Source organism: Podarcis pityusensis, assembly GCF_964106645.2.
Source record: "Podarcis pityusensis genome assembly, chromosome: 1".
In the NCBI taxonomy this organism is placed as follows: Eukaryota; Metazoa; Chordata; class Lepidosauria; order Squamata; family Lacertidae; genus Podarcis; species Podarcis pityusensis.
Window position 1 is genome coordinate 6,085,790 of NC_138028.1, and position 17,636 is coordinate 6,103,425.

Here is a 17,636-nt window from a genome sequence, read left to right on the forward strand (position 1 = left end):
ACTTGGGACCTTCTACATGCCAAGCAGGTGCCCTACCTCTGAGCTATATGGACCCTCCCTTTTGCAACCCAAGTGTTTTTTGCTTTTTTTTAAGACTTCAAAGTGCTGTCCAAGCTCTTGCTATTTATGATTCCACTGGAGGAACCTGCTGGCATGAGGAACACCCCCCCTCCAACTCCTATAAGCACAGCACAGGTCTGCGGCTGGTGGGCGGGGCGAAGGAGGGCCCCCATGGGTGGGAGTCTTGCTACTGCCGCCTGGCCCAATCCCCAAGCCAGCGAGGAGGAGTGGCTGATGAATATGAACAGCAGCCTCTTCCTTCCCCTCCCTCTTCTCCTTTCCTCCTCCCAGTCTCTCCTGGCCATGAAGGCAGCAGCAGAGCAGCTGAGAGGAGGATGCTGAGGACCAGCCCAGACAGCATCTTCCTGAAGATGCTGCCTAGCTGAAAGGATGGAGGACGCTCAGGTAAGGCAGGGATGATACAGAGGCTGCCCTGTTTCCTGGCAACGAGGGAGAGAAGTCTAGGTCCAAGGGAGGCGGCGGGGGGGGGGGGGGGGAGAACTTGTCTGCAGAGAGACTTCTCCCAAGTCACTTTGCCCAGTCGCAGCTAAAAGATCCCTAGACAAGGGATGCTCACTGCCCTGGGCTTTTTGAGGGCTGGGGATGGAAGGAGGCCTTGATGGGAGGATGCCCGGTCCTTCCCCTTTGCAAGCCTTGCATTCCACAAGAACAGGAGCACAGCTTCTTTGTGTACTGTTCAGCAAATGGAGGCTTGCTGCCTCTGCCTGCCTTTTGTTTGGGGATTTGCTTCCCCCATCCCTCCACCTCTCTTTCTCTCCACCTCTCTCTCTCCCCTTTCCTCCCAAGTTTCTTGGGCACAGATCGAATTCCCCCCTCCGATTCATGGCTTTGATTTCATTCATTTCTCTAGCTCTCCAGACTTTGGAGCAAGAGCCTCGTTGTGGAATTCCAAGGTTTAGACGATTGCAAGAAAGGGATAGAAAAAAAAAGAGATGAGAATTGCAAGCCTTTCTTTGAACTTTTTGTGCGTCGCAGAAATACCTCTGAAGGTTACCGTCTGCTGCTGTCCTTACAGCTCCTTTCCCTTGGAAAGGAAAATAATAATAAAAATAAGTGTTTGGCATTTAATGTTCAGAACAGCCACAGGGAATTGGTTTATTCGGAGATGGAAGCGAGCTGGTGGGGGAGGAGCGAAACTTCAGACCATTTGCCATTTGTCTGCTGTGCAGAGATGGTTCACCCCACTTTGAAAATAACAGAAGGCAGCATTCTGGTGCAATGATATATAACAAGAGACACATGCTGTGATCTTTGCAGATGGGGTGTTTTGGAGGAAGGGACGGTCATTTTCATGTGTGTTTTAATTCATAAAAACCAATAGATCTGCGTCCTGGAAATTTAAGGGGGCATCTTTTTCCCCACAGAGAAATAGCTAAGTGGATTATTAGTGCTGTTTGCATGTATCCCTGTAAAGCCGAATAAACATTTTTAAACATTTTGACTTGTATCCCTGTAGCAAATGGATCGCCAGATTTTGGAGAAGGTTGGAGGAACAGGGAGGTGAGGCCTGCAAAGCTAGCCACAGATTCACGCTTTAAAAAAGCAAACAATTTTTTTTGGGGGGGGGGGCGGGGGCACCTGTGCCCAGCCCAGATCTGATGCCATCAGTGCCAATGTTCTGCCTGGGGCTATGACAGGTTCGGTGAACATAAGCTACTAGCCATGTGTTGGTCCCAGGCCCATGCAGAAAAGGAAGGTTTTTTTAGCCCCTGGTTTGTGCGCTGGGTTTGGCTTAGCTGTGCAGCCCTGAGATATAGGATTGAGGTTGAATCCTGACAAGACAGAAGTACTGTTTTTGGGGGACAGGGGGCGGGCGGGCGTGGGGGATTCCCTGGTCCTGAATGGGGCAACTGTCCCCCTGAAGGACCAGGTGCGCGGCCTAGGAGTCATTTTGGACTCACAGCTGTCCATGGAGGCACAGGTCAATTCTGTATCCAGGGCAGCTGTCTACCAGCTCCATCTGGTACGCAGGCTGAGACCCTACCTGCCCGCGGACTGTCTCGCCAGAGTGGTGCATGCTCTGGTTATCTCCTGCTTGGACTACTGCAATGCGCTCTACGTGGAACTACCTTTGAAAGTGACCCGGAAACTAAAACTAATCCAGAATGCGGCAGCTAGACTGGTGACTGGGGGCGGCTGCTAAGACCACATAACACCGGTCTTGAAAGACCTACATTGGCTCCCAGTACGTTTCCGAGCACAGTTCAAAGTGTTGGTGTTGACCTTTAAAGCCCTAAACAGCCTCGGTCCAGTATACCTGAAGGAGCGTCTCCACCCCCATCGTTCTGCCCGGACACTGAGGTCCAGCTCTGAGGGCCTTCTGGCTGTTCCCTCCCTGCGAGAAGTGAGGTTACAGGGAACTAGGCAGAGGGCCTTCTCGGTGGTGGCACCCTCCCTGTGGAACACCCTCCTATCAGATGTCAAAGAGATAAACAACTACCTGACATTCAGAAGACATCTTAAGGCAGCCCTGTTCAGGGACGTTTTTAATGTATGACATCTTAGTGTATTTTTGGTCTTTGTGGAAGCCGCCCAGAGTGGCTGGGGAAACCCAGCCAGATGGGTGAGGTACAAATAATAAATTATTATTATTATTATTATTATTATTATTATTATTATTATTTTCTTCTCTCTCTCTCAAAAGCTGAAATTACATACCCTCCAACATCTTGAGTCCCAAAACTGGGGTGCCTATCTTCCCGCCCGAGTCACATGTGGCCCGCCCAAGTTCATGGAGCCCCCAAAGATGCACTTTTTGGGGTTATGCTTTCAGGCGCTCCAAAACATAAGATTGCAGCCCCGAAAGAGAGCTTTTTTTTCTGGGCGAGATCTAGGCACAAATAACACAAAATCGCAGCACCCAAAATGGCCACCTTGTTTTCGTGCAAGAAAGCAGGACGCCCTGATTTTTTCCACAGCGCTTGCAGAGTATGAAATTAGTTTCATACTGCGTGCTTCTTGATCACGCTAATTTCCTGCTTTTTCTCCAAGGTGTCCAAATTGTGGAGGTTGATGCCATATTATCTTCTCAGCAACCCTGCGAAGCGGACTAGGCTGAACAGTAAAGCTACCTAGCAAAGTAGGCCCCATCTTCTCCATACATTTAGAGCAGTGTAACACAACTTTAAACAGCCATGGCTCCCCCCCCAAAGAATCCTGGGAACTGTAGTTTGTTAAGGGTGAGAGTTGTTAGGAAATCCCTTTGTTTCCTTCACACAGCTATGATTCCCAGAGTGGCTTCCCAGGGATCTCGGGGAATTGGAGCTCTGAGAGGGCAATGAAGGGGTCTCCAAACAACCCCCGACACCCTTAATAAACTACAATTCCCAGGATTCTTTGGGGCAAGGGAAAGCCATGACTGTTTAAAGTTGCTTTTAGATGCATAGTGCAGATGGGGCTTAATTCCCCTGATTTCACTCAGGGAAGGTTTGTGTCTGACTGGGGACCTGAGCTGGACTCTCTTTGTTCAAACAGAACATTAATCTGAAGAGGTGAGGAACTTTTGTCAGTCTCAGGATATCACAAGTTGGTAAATGCAATACAGTGCCGTGCAAGAAAAAAAATAGTCTGGTAAGACTGCTGTCTGGAACGATTAAAGAAAACTTGTAGTTTATTGCTCTTAGCAAAGAAAGACATTTTTATGCATAGTGAAATATACTCGGAGTCGAGAGTGGATTTCATGCTTTTTATTCAGCTCATAGCGGTGAGGAGGAATGAAAGTTCCCTGCTTTATATACATTATATATTATCTGCTTTATATACATTATTTACACAATGGGCTGCACGTGATTGGCTAATTCCGGGATTCTTCTATAGGCCAATCGGGTTGTGGATTCACTTCCACCTGGAGCTGGATTGGGTGGCTCCTGCAGACCAATCAGACTGCTGCATTCTGAATCCTATTGTTCTAGGGCCAATCAGACTGCTGCATTCTGAATCCTATTGTTCTAGGGCCGATCAGACTGCTGCATTCTGAATCCTATTGTTCTAGAGCCAATCAGACTGCTGCATTCTGAATCCTATTGTTCTAGGGCCAATCAGACTGCTGCATTTTGGATCCTATTCAACTCAGTATATAGGTTTTCACATGTGGTCAAGGCAGAGCAAAGAAGTTAACACAAACGCATGCTAGCTCAGTGGTGTCCAAACTTTTTTCAAAGAGGGCCAGACTTGATGAAGTGAAGGGCCATGAGGGCCAACCAAAGTTGTTTACTTTTTTTAGGATTGAAGTTGTTGAGCTTTTTTTATGATTTTACCCCAAAGTTGTTGAGGAATAAACTGACACACGGACCAGATTATACAGACCGGGGGGCCGAATTAGGCCCCCAAAACAAACTCTGGACATGCCTGTGACACCGACTGACTTAGAGAAGAAGCAGGAGGAAGCGAAGTAAAGGAAGCGATTTGCTTCACCAACAATTAGTTATGAAGAAAGGAGGAATCGGTGAGGAGTAGCAGGTTTCCTTTCGATCTGTTGCCCCTCCACTGGTTCACGTAGCTTATTACAAGTGTTGTTGATTTACTCTCAAAGGAGGCAAAGTCCCCAAACACTCAGTGTCTCCATGCCCTGAAAAAAAACATAGCATTGTTGTATTGCCTTGCTGTTGCGATGCATTGATTATCCGGGATTCAAAGAACCCCTCTTTTTGTGTGATAAACCTTTTGCTTCCTTTGAGGCCGGGAGCAAAACTTCAAATCGTGTAATGATTCCTTTAAAAAGAAATAAATAGAAAAGCAATCTGGGGAGGCTGCAGTTTTAAAGTGAGAAACAGCGTGTGTGTTTGTCTGTTTGTGTGCATGCGGAGCTGCTTAAATTTTCTCCCCGCCATTCATTTCTGGTCAAATAACTCCCCTCCCAATATCATTCCCTGCTGCTGGGTTTAATAATAATAATAATAATAATAATAATAATAATAATAATAATTTATTATTTATACCCCACCCATCTGGCTGGGCTTCCTCAGCCACTCTGGGCAGCTTCCAACAAAATATTAAAATACCGTAATACATCAGAATACATTCTAGCTGCTTATTCAACTTGTAATTGTGCAGGGGGAGTGGATATGTCCCAGGGAGGGAGATTTTGTGTATCAAAATAGCTTACCAGTGTAATAAACGTAAATCTGCCCTTATTCCCTTATGGGGGACACAAGAGCCCTTATAGAGTTCTTTGCAGGTTCTCCATCTGTCGGAGAAAATAATAGAGGCCAACCAGAGAATATTGAGAAGCAAAGCAGCTAGTAAGCCTGATCTTTACTAACTGTTGCAACAGGGTGCTGCCCTCACACGCAGGAAAGGAGGAGGACCCAGAACCAAGGTGTGTCCACCCTTATATAGACATTTTAAATTGCCCGCCCCGGAATCCAAGACCACCCCCTAGACATATCATACCTACATCACAGAAAGGGTGGTCTACAACAGAAATCTGAGTGCATTGTTTACCTCCTGTCTGGCAGGTTACCTGTTAATCCTTACTTGATTGGATCCCCAGGGGAACCTGGCCAGTCTTTTGTAATGACAAATACTTAGTTCCTGAGCCAGGTCACTGGCTCACCCTATTCATACACAGACATACCCTTAAGACAGGATTTGTGAAGGAAAAGACAATGGGGAGGCTTTTCCATTTTCCTTGACCTTGCAGAGAAAACATTTGGTTATTTCACCAGAAAGGGGTTAAGCACACTCAGCTCCTGCTATCAGCTCAGAACAGCAGCTTTCCAAGGCTGCTTCTCAGGTTTAAAATACCACCCCCTCCTGGAACATCACTATATTGGATTCCCTCCTTTGTCACCTGAAGTGGGCTGGGCCAGAAAGAGCTATACCAGGTGGTTTGCCACCTGCAGATTTGAATAGACCCCAGGTCCCATCACCATGCTTGCAGATTAATCTTGCAGAGGAGCAACGGAGGGGTACAGATTTTCTTCAGAGGGCACTTACAGGCTGTCGCTCTTTTCCGGTGCAGATTCGATCAGGTTCCACAAATTTGGGTTGCACAATTATGTTGTTGTTTAGTCATTTAGTCGTGTCCGACTCTTCATGACCCCATGGACCAGAGCACGCCAGGCACTCCTGTCTTCCACTGCCTCCCGCAGTTTGGTCAGATTGTTTATAATTGTTTGCACAATTATAGCTGATTGTTATTGCCTTGCATAAGGAATCTGCTTCCCCGAAACATGGGAAGTACATTTTGCAATGGGTGTGCTTTCCCATAGAAAGTAATGCAAAACGGATTAATCCGTTCCAGACTTTTACAAGCAACCCCTAAAACAGCAATTTAACATGAATTTTACTATCTAACGAGACCATTGGTCCATAAAATGAAAGCAATAATCAATGTACTTTACTATAAAATAAATAAGACAGTATTGTAGATGATAAAAATTAATTTTTTTTCTTATCTGCACTGATGATAGTCATTGTTTGGATTGGGGGCGCTTTTATCCATTTCCGCAGTCACACAATCAGTCAGTCAGTCAGTCAATAGCTGAACTGGGTTCCACACCCAGTCAGAAAAACAAATTAACCGAAAAAGCCTCAAAAACAGCACCAACACTTTGAATTGTGCCTGGAAACGTACTGGGAGCCAATGTAGGTCTTTCAAGACCGGTGTTATGTGGTCCCGGTGGCCGCTCCCAGTCACCAGTCTAGCTACCGCATTCTGGATTAGTTGTAGTTTCCGGGTCACCTTCAAAGGTAGCCCCACGTAGAGCACATTGCAGTAGTCCAAGCAAGAGATAACCAGAGCATGCACCACTCTGGTGAGACAGTCTGCGGGCAGGTAGGGTCTCAGCCTACCTGTATGGGGAAAATATGACTTTTGAGCTGCCTTGGCCAAAAATGGCAACAAGGCATTCCGTTTTGGAGACTGTAATCCTGGTTTAAGGAGCCATTTGGCACCTAGCTTAAAGATGTGAATTGCCTGTTCTTGGCCACTCATGAAAATGCAACTTGCTTTTCCGGAATCTTAGCACATCCTTAAGCCCTTGAGATGTTTTGGACCACAACTCCCATCAGCCCAAGCCAGCATAGGCATCCTTGCTGGAGCTGATGGGATTTGTAGTCCAACAACATCATTGTCCCAAGTCAGGGAAGGCTGTTCTAGGGATTAACCCTGTTCTAGGGTTGAATCCTGACAAGACAGACGTACTGTTTTTGGGGGACAGGAGGCGGGTGGATGTGGGGGACTCCCTGGTCCTGAATGGGGTAACTGTGCCCCTGAAGGACCAGGTGTGCAGCCTGGGAGTCATTCTGGACTCGCAGCTGTCCATGGAGGTGCAGGTCAATTCTGTGTCCAGGGCAGCTGTTTATCAGCTCCATCTGGTACGCAGGCTGAGACACTCCCTGCCCATGAACTGTCTCGCTAGAGTGGTACATGCTCTGGTTATCTCTTGCTTGGACTACTGCAATGAGCTCTACGAGGGGCTACCTTTGAAGGTGACCTGGAAACTGAAATTAATCCAGAATGCGGCAGCTAGACTGATGACTGGGAGTGGCCGCCGGGACCATATAACACCGATCCTGAGAGATCTGCATTGGCTCCCAGTTCGTTTCCGAGCACAATTCAAAGTGTTGGCGTTGACCTTTAAAGTCCTAAACAGTATTCCTGAAGGAGCGTCTCCACCTCCATCGTTCTGCCCGGACACTGAGGTCCAGCACCGAGGGCCTTCTGGCAGTTCCCTCACTGCAAGAAGCCAAGTTACAGGGAACCAGGCAGAGGGCCTTCTCGGTAGTGGCACCCGCCCTGTGGAACACCCTCCCACCAGTTGTCAAAGAGAACAACAACTATCTGACTTTTAGAAGACATCTGAAGGCAGCCCTGTTTAGGGAAGCTTTTTATGTTTAATAGATTATTGAATTTATTGTTTTGTTGGAAGCCGCCCAGAGTGGCTGGGGAAACCCAGCCAGATGTGCGGGGTATAAATAATAAATTATTATTATTATTATTACTATTATTATTATAACTGAGCTTTTCGTTCCACTTACGAAGACCTTTTGCCTCGTCTGCGGTCTCCAAACACCCTTAACTGGGGAGCCCTGAGCAGGAGTGTGGAAATGTTCCGCTTTCCTTGAGGGAAGACGTACTTGTGCCGTTGGGTATTATTGATCTGCTGGTTTATACAATATACTCGCCTCCATCCTTTTCTAATTAGAAATCACTAAGGAAGACGATTGCCAAACAAGCTGAGCTTCTGCTTTTGGAGACCAGAGAGATATCTTTGTTTTTGTTTTAAATCGTTTCAGATCAATACGTTCCACCTCCATGGTTGGAGGCGGTGAAGGCAGAACAGCTATAGCTTAAATTTCTATTAATGTTTGATTGGTTTTTAAAACAATTATTATTATTATTTCCATGTTTTTAGCTGTTCTGATTTTATCTGTCAGCTGCCTTGAGATGCTGTCAGGGGAGAAGGTGGGGTATAAATAAATATATGATAATAACATAACGTAACATAACATAACATAACATAACATAACATAACATAACATAACATAACATAACAACAACATAACATAATGATAATAAACATTCAGCCAGTAACTTAAAGGGCTTGTTTGTATGGTTCAGTCCAGAACAGAATGGTACAGTCCTCTTCAGTCTGTAGAAATCTGATATGCAGGAGAAATTATCATTATTAACTTGCCTGTTTATAAGATTACTTACCTGCCATTTGCCGTAAGGTACCAGTAAGGGTTGCAAGTTTATAATAATACAACAGAAAACCTAATAAAAGAGTTGATGGATTATTAAAAAAATAAAACAAAACAATTCCCAACAAAAGCAGCACAGTATAGGTTCAACGAAACAGAAAAGGTAGGTGCCACAAAATTGCCCGTCTAAGAGCACAACTGAGTGTCTTGTGAAGTAGAAAAATCCCTTGCACGTAGAAAGCTAGCCTCTCCTGGAGAAGTGTCTTGGCCTGACCTTCTCCCTGATGTGCTAGTTTTCCACATGCAAGGAGATTTCCTATTTTTCTTTTTATGGCACCTTCTTAGTATGTTTGCATTTAAATTTCTCCCATCTCTCACCCCTTTGCAAAGCAGCTGCCCCTGGATTAAGGGCGAAAGTATTGTAGCGAAGCACGGTTGGGATGCTTTAATCGCTGCACCTACCAGTGTGCCTGACTGAGCCTGGCACCACAGGGTGGCATGTTTAGAGATGCCAGCTGCCAGCTGCTTGCAGTTCTCTCCATCAAGCCTGCCAACAGGCTGTCATGTTCCTTGAACTTCAGGGATGGAGGTGTTTGCGATGAGCAGAGCAAGCACCTCGATCATCATGGGTACCTAGTAGCTCCGCTCAGAGGATGGCCACATCTGGCTGTGCTCTGTTGTCCATCGATCCCACCTTCGTCGCCAGTGTTAAGTTGTGGGTGAACATATCAGACGAAACAGCGATTCTTCAAACAGCTCTTGTTTATTCACAGGCCAGAACAGAACTGAACTGAAGGGTTCAGCTAGCCTGCTTTATTATAGAGCTCCACTAGAACGCAACAGTAACCATTTTCTGTAACTATACAATCACTGAACGTCACTTTCGATCCCTTATTTGCATATGTGAACCTGAACTTTCTACAGTATCCCCCTGCTGGCCCAGGGTGAGAACTTCAGTACATAACAGCAACCAAACCTTTATCCCAGCTTCCAAATCTGCATCCTTTTGGTGGCATATCTGAACTGTAGGTAAAAGTAAAGGGACCCCTGACCATTAGGTCCAGTTGTGACCGACTCTGGGGTTGCGGCGCTCATCTCGCTTTATTGGCCAAGGGAGCCGGCGTACAGCTTCCGGGTCATGTGGACAGCAGGACTAAGCCGCTTCTGGCGAACCAGAGCAGCGCACGGAAACGCCGTTTACCTTCCCGCTGGAGCAGTACCTATTTATCTATTTATCTAAACCACAGAGCCTAGGACTTGCTGATCAGAAGGTCGGCGGTTCGAATCCCAGCGACAGGGTGAGCTCCCGTTGCTCGGTCCCTGCTCCTGCCAACCTAGTCAAAGTGCAAGTAGACAAATAGGTACCGCTCCGGCAGGAAGGTAAACGGCGTTTCCGTGCGCTGCTCTGGTTCGCCAGAAGCGGCTTAGTCATGCTGGCCACATGACCCGGAAGCTATACGCTGGCTCCATCGGCCAATAAAGCAAGATGAGCGGCGCAACCCCAGAGTCAGTCATAAATGGACCTAATGGTCAGGGGTCCCTTTACCTTTACCTATTATATGTATAAGTCCTTAAATTTTTTATTTCAAGAGCTTAACTGAACTGAGAGCTCTCTTTTGCTTCTCGCTTCCAGGTCTTGCTCCCCGGCACCGTTCGCTCTCCTCGTTCCCCCGCACAACGCTCCGCCAGGATGGGCCCCCATCCGATGGGTTTCCCTGTCTGCCTCTCCCTCTGCCTCATCCTGCTCAGCTCCTGCAGCCCGCAATGCCTCGCTTTCTGGGAGGCGGAGGGGCGGCCCGCGAGACAACTACGCCAGGCCTTTCCCGAAGACCCTGGAAACATGAGCGTCCCGGGTCCAGAAAGCCCCTTCAGCTCACCTGCGCAAGCAGCCGGCAGTGCAGCTTCCGGAAACCTCTACGAAGGCGCCACAGCCGAGCCGGCCGGGGAGCCGTTAAACACCGCCACCACCATCAAAACCACGCTGCCAACCAGCCTGGATGCTCAAAGTCCTTCAGGACGCCAGGGTTTGGATGTTGATGCCACTGCCTCAACCCCAGAGGTGGGTGGCAGCGAGCAGCAGTTGGACCCCAGTGTGCCCAGTAATGAACTGGGGAGCAACGGGCAAAGCGAAGTCCTGCTTGCCCCGGTTGTGACAGCTCCAGACCCGAACGTGAGGGGTGATGGGTTCAGCACCACCGCAGGAGAGCCGGTGGAGGGTGGCGGGGCAGGAGACGGGCTCGGTTCAACGGCGGACATTTTCGCGCCAGGCGTCTTGGAAGGAGGCAGAAGCGCCACATGGCGACCGGCCACAGAAGAAGCGCCCATTTCCAAAACGATAGCCAGCGGCCGCTCCGTGACTCCTTCCCCTCCAGCGGGTCAATATGTTGATTCTGAGCAAGGGCCGGACAGAGACGACCCCTCGGTTTTGAGCAGCACAGAGGGTCCTGTCTTGGCTCCGACTGACGCCGCCTCGGGTTTGCAAAAGGGGATCTCCACCGATTGGGAGCTCTTGAAAGGCGTTCCTAGTGCTGCGGCGACTGTCACGCCGCAAAGCGACGACTGGGATGATACAAAATTTGGGCCCGCCAGTCGGGTGGGTGCTCTGGGACCCGTGGCGGAGCTTTATCCCTCCGTGGGGGGAGAAGAAGAGGAAGACGATGTGAAGAAGGCTCTGTCGCCGAGATTATCGGCAGCCGCGGCGAAAGGAAGCAAAAATGTTCAGACCGGGTTGGGCCTGGCATCCGCAGCAAGCGGGGAGCCCACCTCGCCCTCTGCCAGCATGGATCCTGCCCGTGTCGCTGACCCATCAGCGAAAGCCCTCTCTGGGAGCGCAGTGGAAAATGGAGACCCCTTTGCCACTTCCCTTTCCAGATCCGTCGCAGAGACCACCGCTACGACGGACGCGACCAAATCAGATGTCTTCCAAACCCCGAGAGATTCGTCAAGAGGTAAATAAATTCCTCCTTTTGCTTTCAGTTTATTTGGTATGCGTCCCTATGACCCGGAAACTGTATGCCGGCTCCCTCGGCCAATAAAGCGAGATGAGCGCCGCAACCCCATAGTCAGCCACGACTGGACCTAATGGTCAGGGGTCCCTTTATCTTTACCTTTACCCTATCCTGCCTTCCCTTCAAGCTGCTCAACAGGGCATACACAATCCTGCCCCCCTCCCCATTTTATCCTCACACCAGTCCATTGGGATGGGTTATGCTGAGCGGCCGTTACTGGCCTGAGGTTGCCCAGTGACTTTCATGGCCAAGGGGGTGGGATTTGAATCCTGGCCTTCCAGGTCCTCATCTAGCACTCTAACCATTACACCACACTCCTCCTCCTTGGCAGTTCCTTTTTTCAAGAATGGCTTGGAATAAAGAGCCATTGGCGCGAGAGGACTTGGCCTACATTGCCATCAGGCAATGAGATCACCTCCTTAGGTGGCACTGTGGTCTAAATCACTGAGCCTCTTCGGCTTGCTGATCAGAAGGTCGGCAGTTCGAATCCCCGCGACAGGGTGAGCTCCCGTTGCTCTGCCCCAGCTCCTGCCAACCTAGCAGTTCGAAAGCACACCAGTGCAAGTAGATAAATAGGTACCGCTCCAGCAGGAAGGTAAACGGTGTTTCCGTGAACTCTGGTTTCCGTCACGGTGTCCCGTTGCACCAGAAGTGGTTTAGTCCTGCTGGCCACATGACTTGGAAAGCTGTCTGCGGACAAACGCCGGCTCCCTCCGCTTGCCTTCTATCACTGTGCCATTGAGAGCGTGCTCACTTATGGCTTATGTGTGTGGTACGGAAGCTGTACTACCCAGGACAGGATGGGGTTGTGCAGGGTTGTTAAGGCAGCAGAGAGCATTGTTGGCTGCCCACTCTCCACCTTAGAGCAGATTTATGCCACAAGGTGCCATAGGAAGGCACTGGACATAGTAAAAGATCCATCGCATCCTGGTCACTGTCCCTTCGAGCTCTTGCCGTCGGAACGGAGATACTGGACGATGAAGACAAGAACGAGCCATCTTAAGAACAGCTTCTTCTCCAGAGCGATCTCGGCCCTGAATGGGAAGCCCGGACTTTGAAAGTCATCTAATCTCCCTTGCTGTATTATATTGTATTGATTAATTAGAGTTTTTATGGAGCAGTCAAGTAATTTCGTTGTCCCCGAAGGGGGCAATGACAATAAAGATATTATTATTATTATTATTATTATTATTATTATTATTATGAGCGCTGCAACCCCATAGTCGCCTTTGACTGGACTTAACCATCCAGGGGTCCTTTACCTTTTTTTTTACCTGCACTTTGGAACTCCCTGCCTGTTGATACCAAGGAGGTGTCTTCAGTGTGCCCTTTCCGATGCCTGTTAACAATGTTTTTGCTTAGGAAGCCTGCCTAGATTTTGTGAAAGCTGACACGTCTTTTAATCTGTTTTTAGTCTATTGTAGTTTTTAAAAAATATAAATTCTGGTTGATTTTATTGTTCTATCTGTTTTGTAAGCCGCTTTGAGGGTTTGTTTGATTTTTTTACAGTCAAGTGGCATATAAATTTTATGAAATGAAAAAAATAAACCTTCCTTACTCTGTGTCCCTTATCTGCCCAAAATGAGCAGAAGAGATTTTATCTTCTTTGAGCCTCTTCCTTGATTCCATTCCCTGTTTGCTGGCTGAGGTCTGGCACCAGAGCCAAGACGTTTGCTTTGGTGTCCCAGATATCCTGTGTATCTGGGCTCTTTGGTATTTGACCCGTATTATAACACTGTTGCTGGCAGCATTCACTCATTCATTGGCCCAGATTGCTCAATAGAGGGTGTGTTCGCATTACTGCCTTCAAGGGGTAAGTTGCTGGGCTCTTATTTTTTGTGTGTGTGTGTTTTTCACATCTCCTTTCTGCTCACATCAGCACAGCTTCATTAGTGTCGGATTCATTTCTTTCTTTTTTCTTTTTGTATGGAATCTCCTGGCCCTTCAGGAATTTTATTTACAACATAACACAACCCCCCCCCCCCCATTACACAAACCCACCCTCATTAAACGTGAACATAACATGCAGCGAGCATAACATACAACAATACAAACAACCAAATAGAAGACTTCCTTTATCCTGTATCTGGCTTCCTTATTTACTTCTTATAAGCTGTTTCCTTTATGCATAATCATTAAGTTTTTTATAATTATAGTTTAAATATCCACAAAGTCTCCTGCAGACATTAATCAAAACAAGTCCAGGTATGTATTTTAGGGCACTGTTTTGTGAAGTATTCTCTGCATTTCCCCCATGCTTTTTGAAACTCTTGTCTAGTGTGATCTCTAATTGCCTCGTTAATCTAGCCAGTTCAGTATACTCTAACAGTTTGTCTTGCCATTCCTTTTTTGTTGGCACAGTTTCTTTTTGCCAGTTTTTAGCAGTTAGGATCCTTGCCGCTCCTGTGGCATAGAGGAATGTTTTCTGATCTTCTCTTGCTATACCTGTGTCTGTTATCCCTAGGAGATTCATTTCTGTGCGTTCCAGAGAGTGTTGACAGGGCAGGGATGCTGTTTATCCTACTGAAAGGTGTTCACACCTTGGCTTGAGATGAATTAGGTTTAAGGACTCCAATTGGTGTGAAACTGGTTGGAGAAAAACACATCAACGAACTGAGATGTATGCATTTTGGATAATGTCATGTTGACACAGACTAATGTTAATGGAGAAATCTGAGGGCTCCCTAGGACAAAAAACAAGGACACCAGCCAGGAATAGCAGAGCCAAACAGCAGCCAGTAGGCTTGGTCTTGATTGAAGACTGTCGTAACAGGACTCCCACCTGCCACAAGGTGGAACAAGATGGAAGCCTTGAACAAAAGAGAACCGAAACTTTTATTAGCTGTTAATCCCCATGTTACACCCCCCCAAACTACATCACTCATACATCACGGTTACATCATGAAAGGGGAGGTCTGGTGGCAGTAATCTGAGCATCCTGGACTCTGCCCCATGGTTCCCCTTGCCCTCCACCAAACACCCATCAAGTGTAACAAAAGAGATCTTTACATTTCCCTGTTTCCCAGCCAAGTGAATCACACCCTTTTGTCTTCATCTGGGTTTGTTATTTCTGGAATGGCACTCAGGTATCAGGATGCCAGGAATTATCACTCAGGCAGAGGGGCTGCTGAGTAGCTGAGCTCACTTGTCTACAGTCATACCTCATGTTACGTTTGCTTCAGGTTGAGTGTTTTCAGGTTACGTCCCACGGCGAGCCGGAAGTACCGGAAAGGGTTGCTTCTAGGTTTCGCCTCTCGCGCATGCGCAGACGCACAAAATGACGTCGCGCGCATGCGCAGAAGCGGCGACCCGCGCACCCGCAGATGTGGGTTGCGTTCCTTTCAGGTTGTGAACGGGCCTCTGGAACGGATCCCGTTTGCAACCAGAGGTACCACTGTATATGAATTTCTGAAGTTTTCCCAGTGAGCCAGTACATAGATACATTTATCAGTGAGTTCTTACATTTGGTATTGTGCAGCAGAGGCCCTTTGAATAGATAGGAAGAAACTGTGATGAAGTGTTTTGTGGGGACAAATCACAAAAGTCACAAAAGCGATTGTGCCGATTTTGGTAGTGGGCTGCATGTGCATGATATCTGCTGGAGGGGCAACCCCCCCTCAACCTATACATAAATTCCTGCAACTATTTTAATCAGGGTCACATGGAGGGAAAGGATTAAAGGACTGCAGTCCTGATTCTGCTCGAGAAGGGCTGCGCGGCTACTCCCATTTAAAAACAAAACACCAGGCGTATTGATGCAAGGACACATTTAACACCATGGTGCTACCAGTGGCAACTAGCCGCTGTCATGGCTGGGTGCTGCTGACGAGTCGGGGGGGGGGGCTCCAGCTGGGGAACCCCCCAAAGGGTCAAAAAAGAGGCAGGAATCGCAGTCATCGGGAAGTCTCATCGGGAAGTCGTGGGTTGCTGCAGCCCCGTACTGCCTGGCATCTGCTGGAGGGGCAACCCTCCCCCAAACCTATACATAAATTCCTGCAGCGCTAAAAACCCAGCCATGGAAATGCAGTGAGTGCTCAGTGAACGGTTGTGGTTTGACTGTCAGACTAAGACCTGGGAGACGAGGGTTCAAATCCCTGCCTCGGCCATGAAGATCACTGGGTGACCTAAGAGCCAGTCACTCACTCTTAGCCTAACCTACCTCACAGGGTTGTTCTGAAAATAAAAATGGGGAGAGGGGGGAGAAAATGATGCACGGCAACCTGAGCTACTTGGAGGAATAGTGGAATATAAATGAAAAAACTAAACAAACAAATAAATCTTAGCTTACTTATACTGCAAGCCGAACCATGCCTGCTCAGAAGCCACTCCTGCTGAATTTGATGAGAGTAGGATAAGTGGTGTTTGATGTTTGAAGCTCAACATCAAAAAAAACGGAGATCATGGCCACTGGTCCCATCACCTCCTGGCAAATAGAAGGGGAAGAAATGGAGGCAGTGAGAGATTTTACTTTCTTGGGCTCCCTGCAGATGGTGACAGCAGTCACAAAATTAAAAGACGCCTGCTTCTTGGGAGAAAAGCAATGACAAACCTAGACAGCATCTTAAAAAGCAGAGACATCACCTTGCCAACAAAGGTCGGTATAGTAAAAGCTATGGTTTTCCCAGTAGTGATGTATGGAAGTGAGAGCTGGACCACAAAGAAGGCTGATCGCCGAAGAATGGATGCTTTTGAATTATGGTGCTGGAGGAGACTCTTGAGAGTCCCATGGACTGCAAGAAGATCAAACCTCTCCATTCTTAAAGAAATCAGCCCTGAGGGCTCACTGGAAGGACAGATCCTGAAGCTGAGGCTCCAAGACTTTGGCCACCTCATGAGAAGAGAAGACTCCCTGGAAAAGACCCTGATGTTGGGAAAGATGGAGGGCACAAGGAGAAGGGGACGACGGAGGACGAGATGGTGGGACAGTGTTCTCGAAGCTACCAGCATGAGTTTGACCAAACTGCGGGAGGCAGTGGAAGACAGGAGTGCCTGGCGTGCTCTGGTCCAGGGGGTCACGAAGAGTCAGAGACAACTAAACGATTAAACAACAAAGGATAAGTGGTGTTAGGTTTGCATTCTACAGCTCCCAGGATTCCTGATGCCCTTGCAGGAAACAGAGACTGGTAAATAGGATTGCCAGGGCATATATTTTGCTTCCCCTAAAGTTTCATTCCCCTGATTCCCAAAGAAGAGGCAGGGGAGCTTTCAAAATTCTGGCAAGTTTGCATTTTTAGCCAGCTGCCACAATCAGATGCTGGTCTGGCAGCAGCAGCAGGAGGAGATTTTTTTGACCTTCAGTCTCTGCATTCTGGAGCAACTGCTGCCGCTGTGGAATTTTTCCTGCAAGCAGCACAGAACTTCTGCAGCCTCTATCCAGTGTTTTTTGGCTGTTTCTTTGCCACTGCAGTGAGCTAGTTTGGGCAGGCCCAGGCTCTGGCGGTGGCTGGCTGCTTTGACGGAAATGTCCCCAAATGAAAAATGGAAAAAACCCCAGAGAAAGTGTCATTGCAGGAGGGGAGCCTTGGTTACGCTAGGGTCTGACGCAGCTGGAGAGATGGCAATTGCTGCCATCTGTCTTGCTCTCGCTTTCCGGACGGGAGGCCGGGTGATCAATGGAGACCATGTGGGTGTGAGGATATTGGAACATATCCGGCTCGGCTCCTGCAATGAACGGCTGTTTCTGCAGCAGGAGGACTAGGTCAGCAAACGCTTGCTGCAAGAAGAAAAAAGGGAGAAATTCCTGCCAACTTCTTGCACACGTTGTCTTCTGTACAATGTGCATAGGGGATAAAATTGAACCCAGAAGAACCCCACATTGAAGGCTCCATGCGGCTGAAGAGCACTCCCCAAGCTGCTGCTTCTTTGGCAATCACCTGTAGCCGAGTCAGATTGTCTTCC

The 17,636-nt window shown here is 47.9% G+C and overlaps 1 protein-coding gene across 3 annotated transcripts in view; it reads left to right on the forward strand.

The window, feature by feature from the left end:
• Positions 1-283: 283 nt before the first annotated feature.
• Positions 284-17,636, forward strand: part of ARMH4 (armadillo like helical domain containing 4) — a 55,703-nt gene continuing 38,350 nt past the window's right edge. For 2 of the 3 annotated variants that reach the window (XM_080971564.1, XM_080971565.1), the window contains exons 1-2: positions 285-465; positions 10,364-11,678. In XM_080971564.1, the coding sequence (XP_080827690.1) occupies positions 451-465; positions 10,364-11,678 (1,330 nt within the window). In that variant the 5' untranslated portion in view covers positions 285-450. Of the gene's footprint in view, positions 466-10,363; positions 11,679-17,636 lie in introns of all 3 variants that reach the window. The other variant, XM_080971566.1, reaches the window with a different exon arrangement.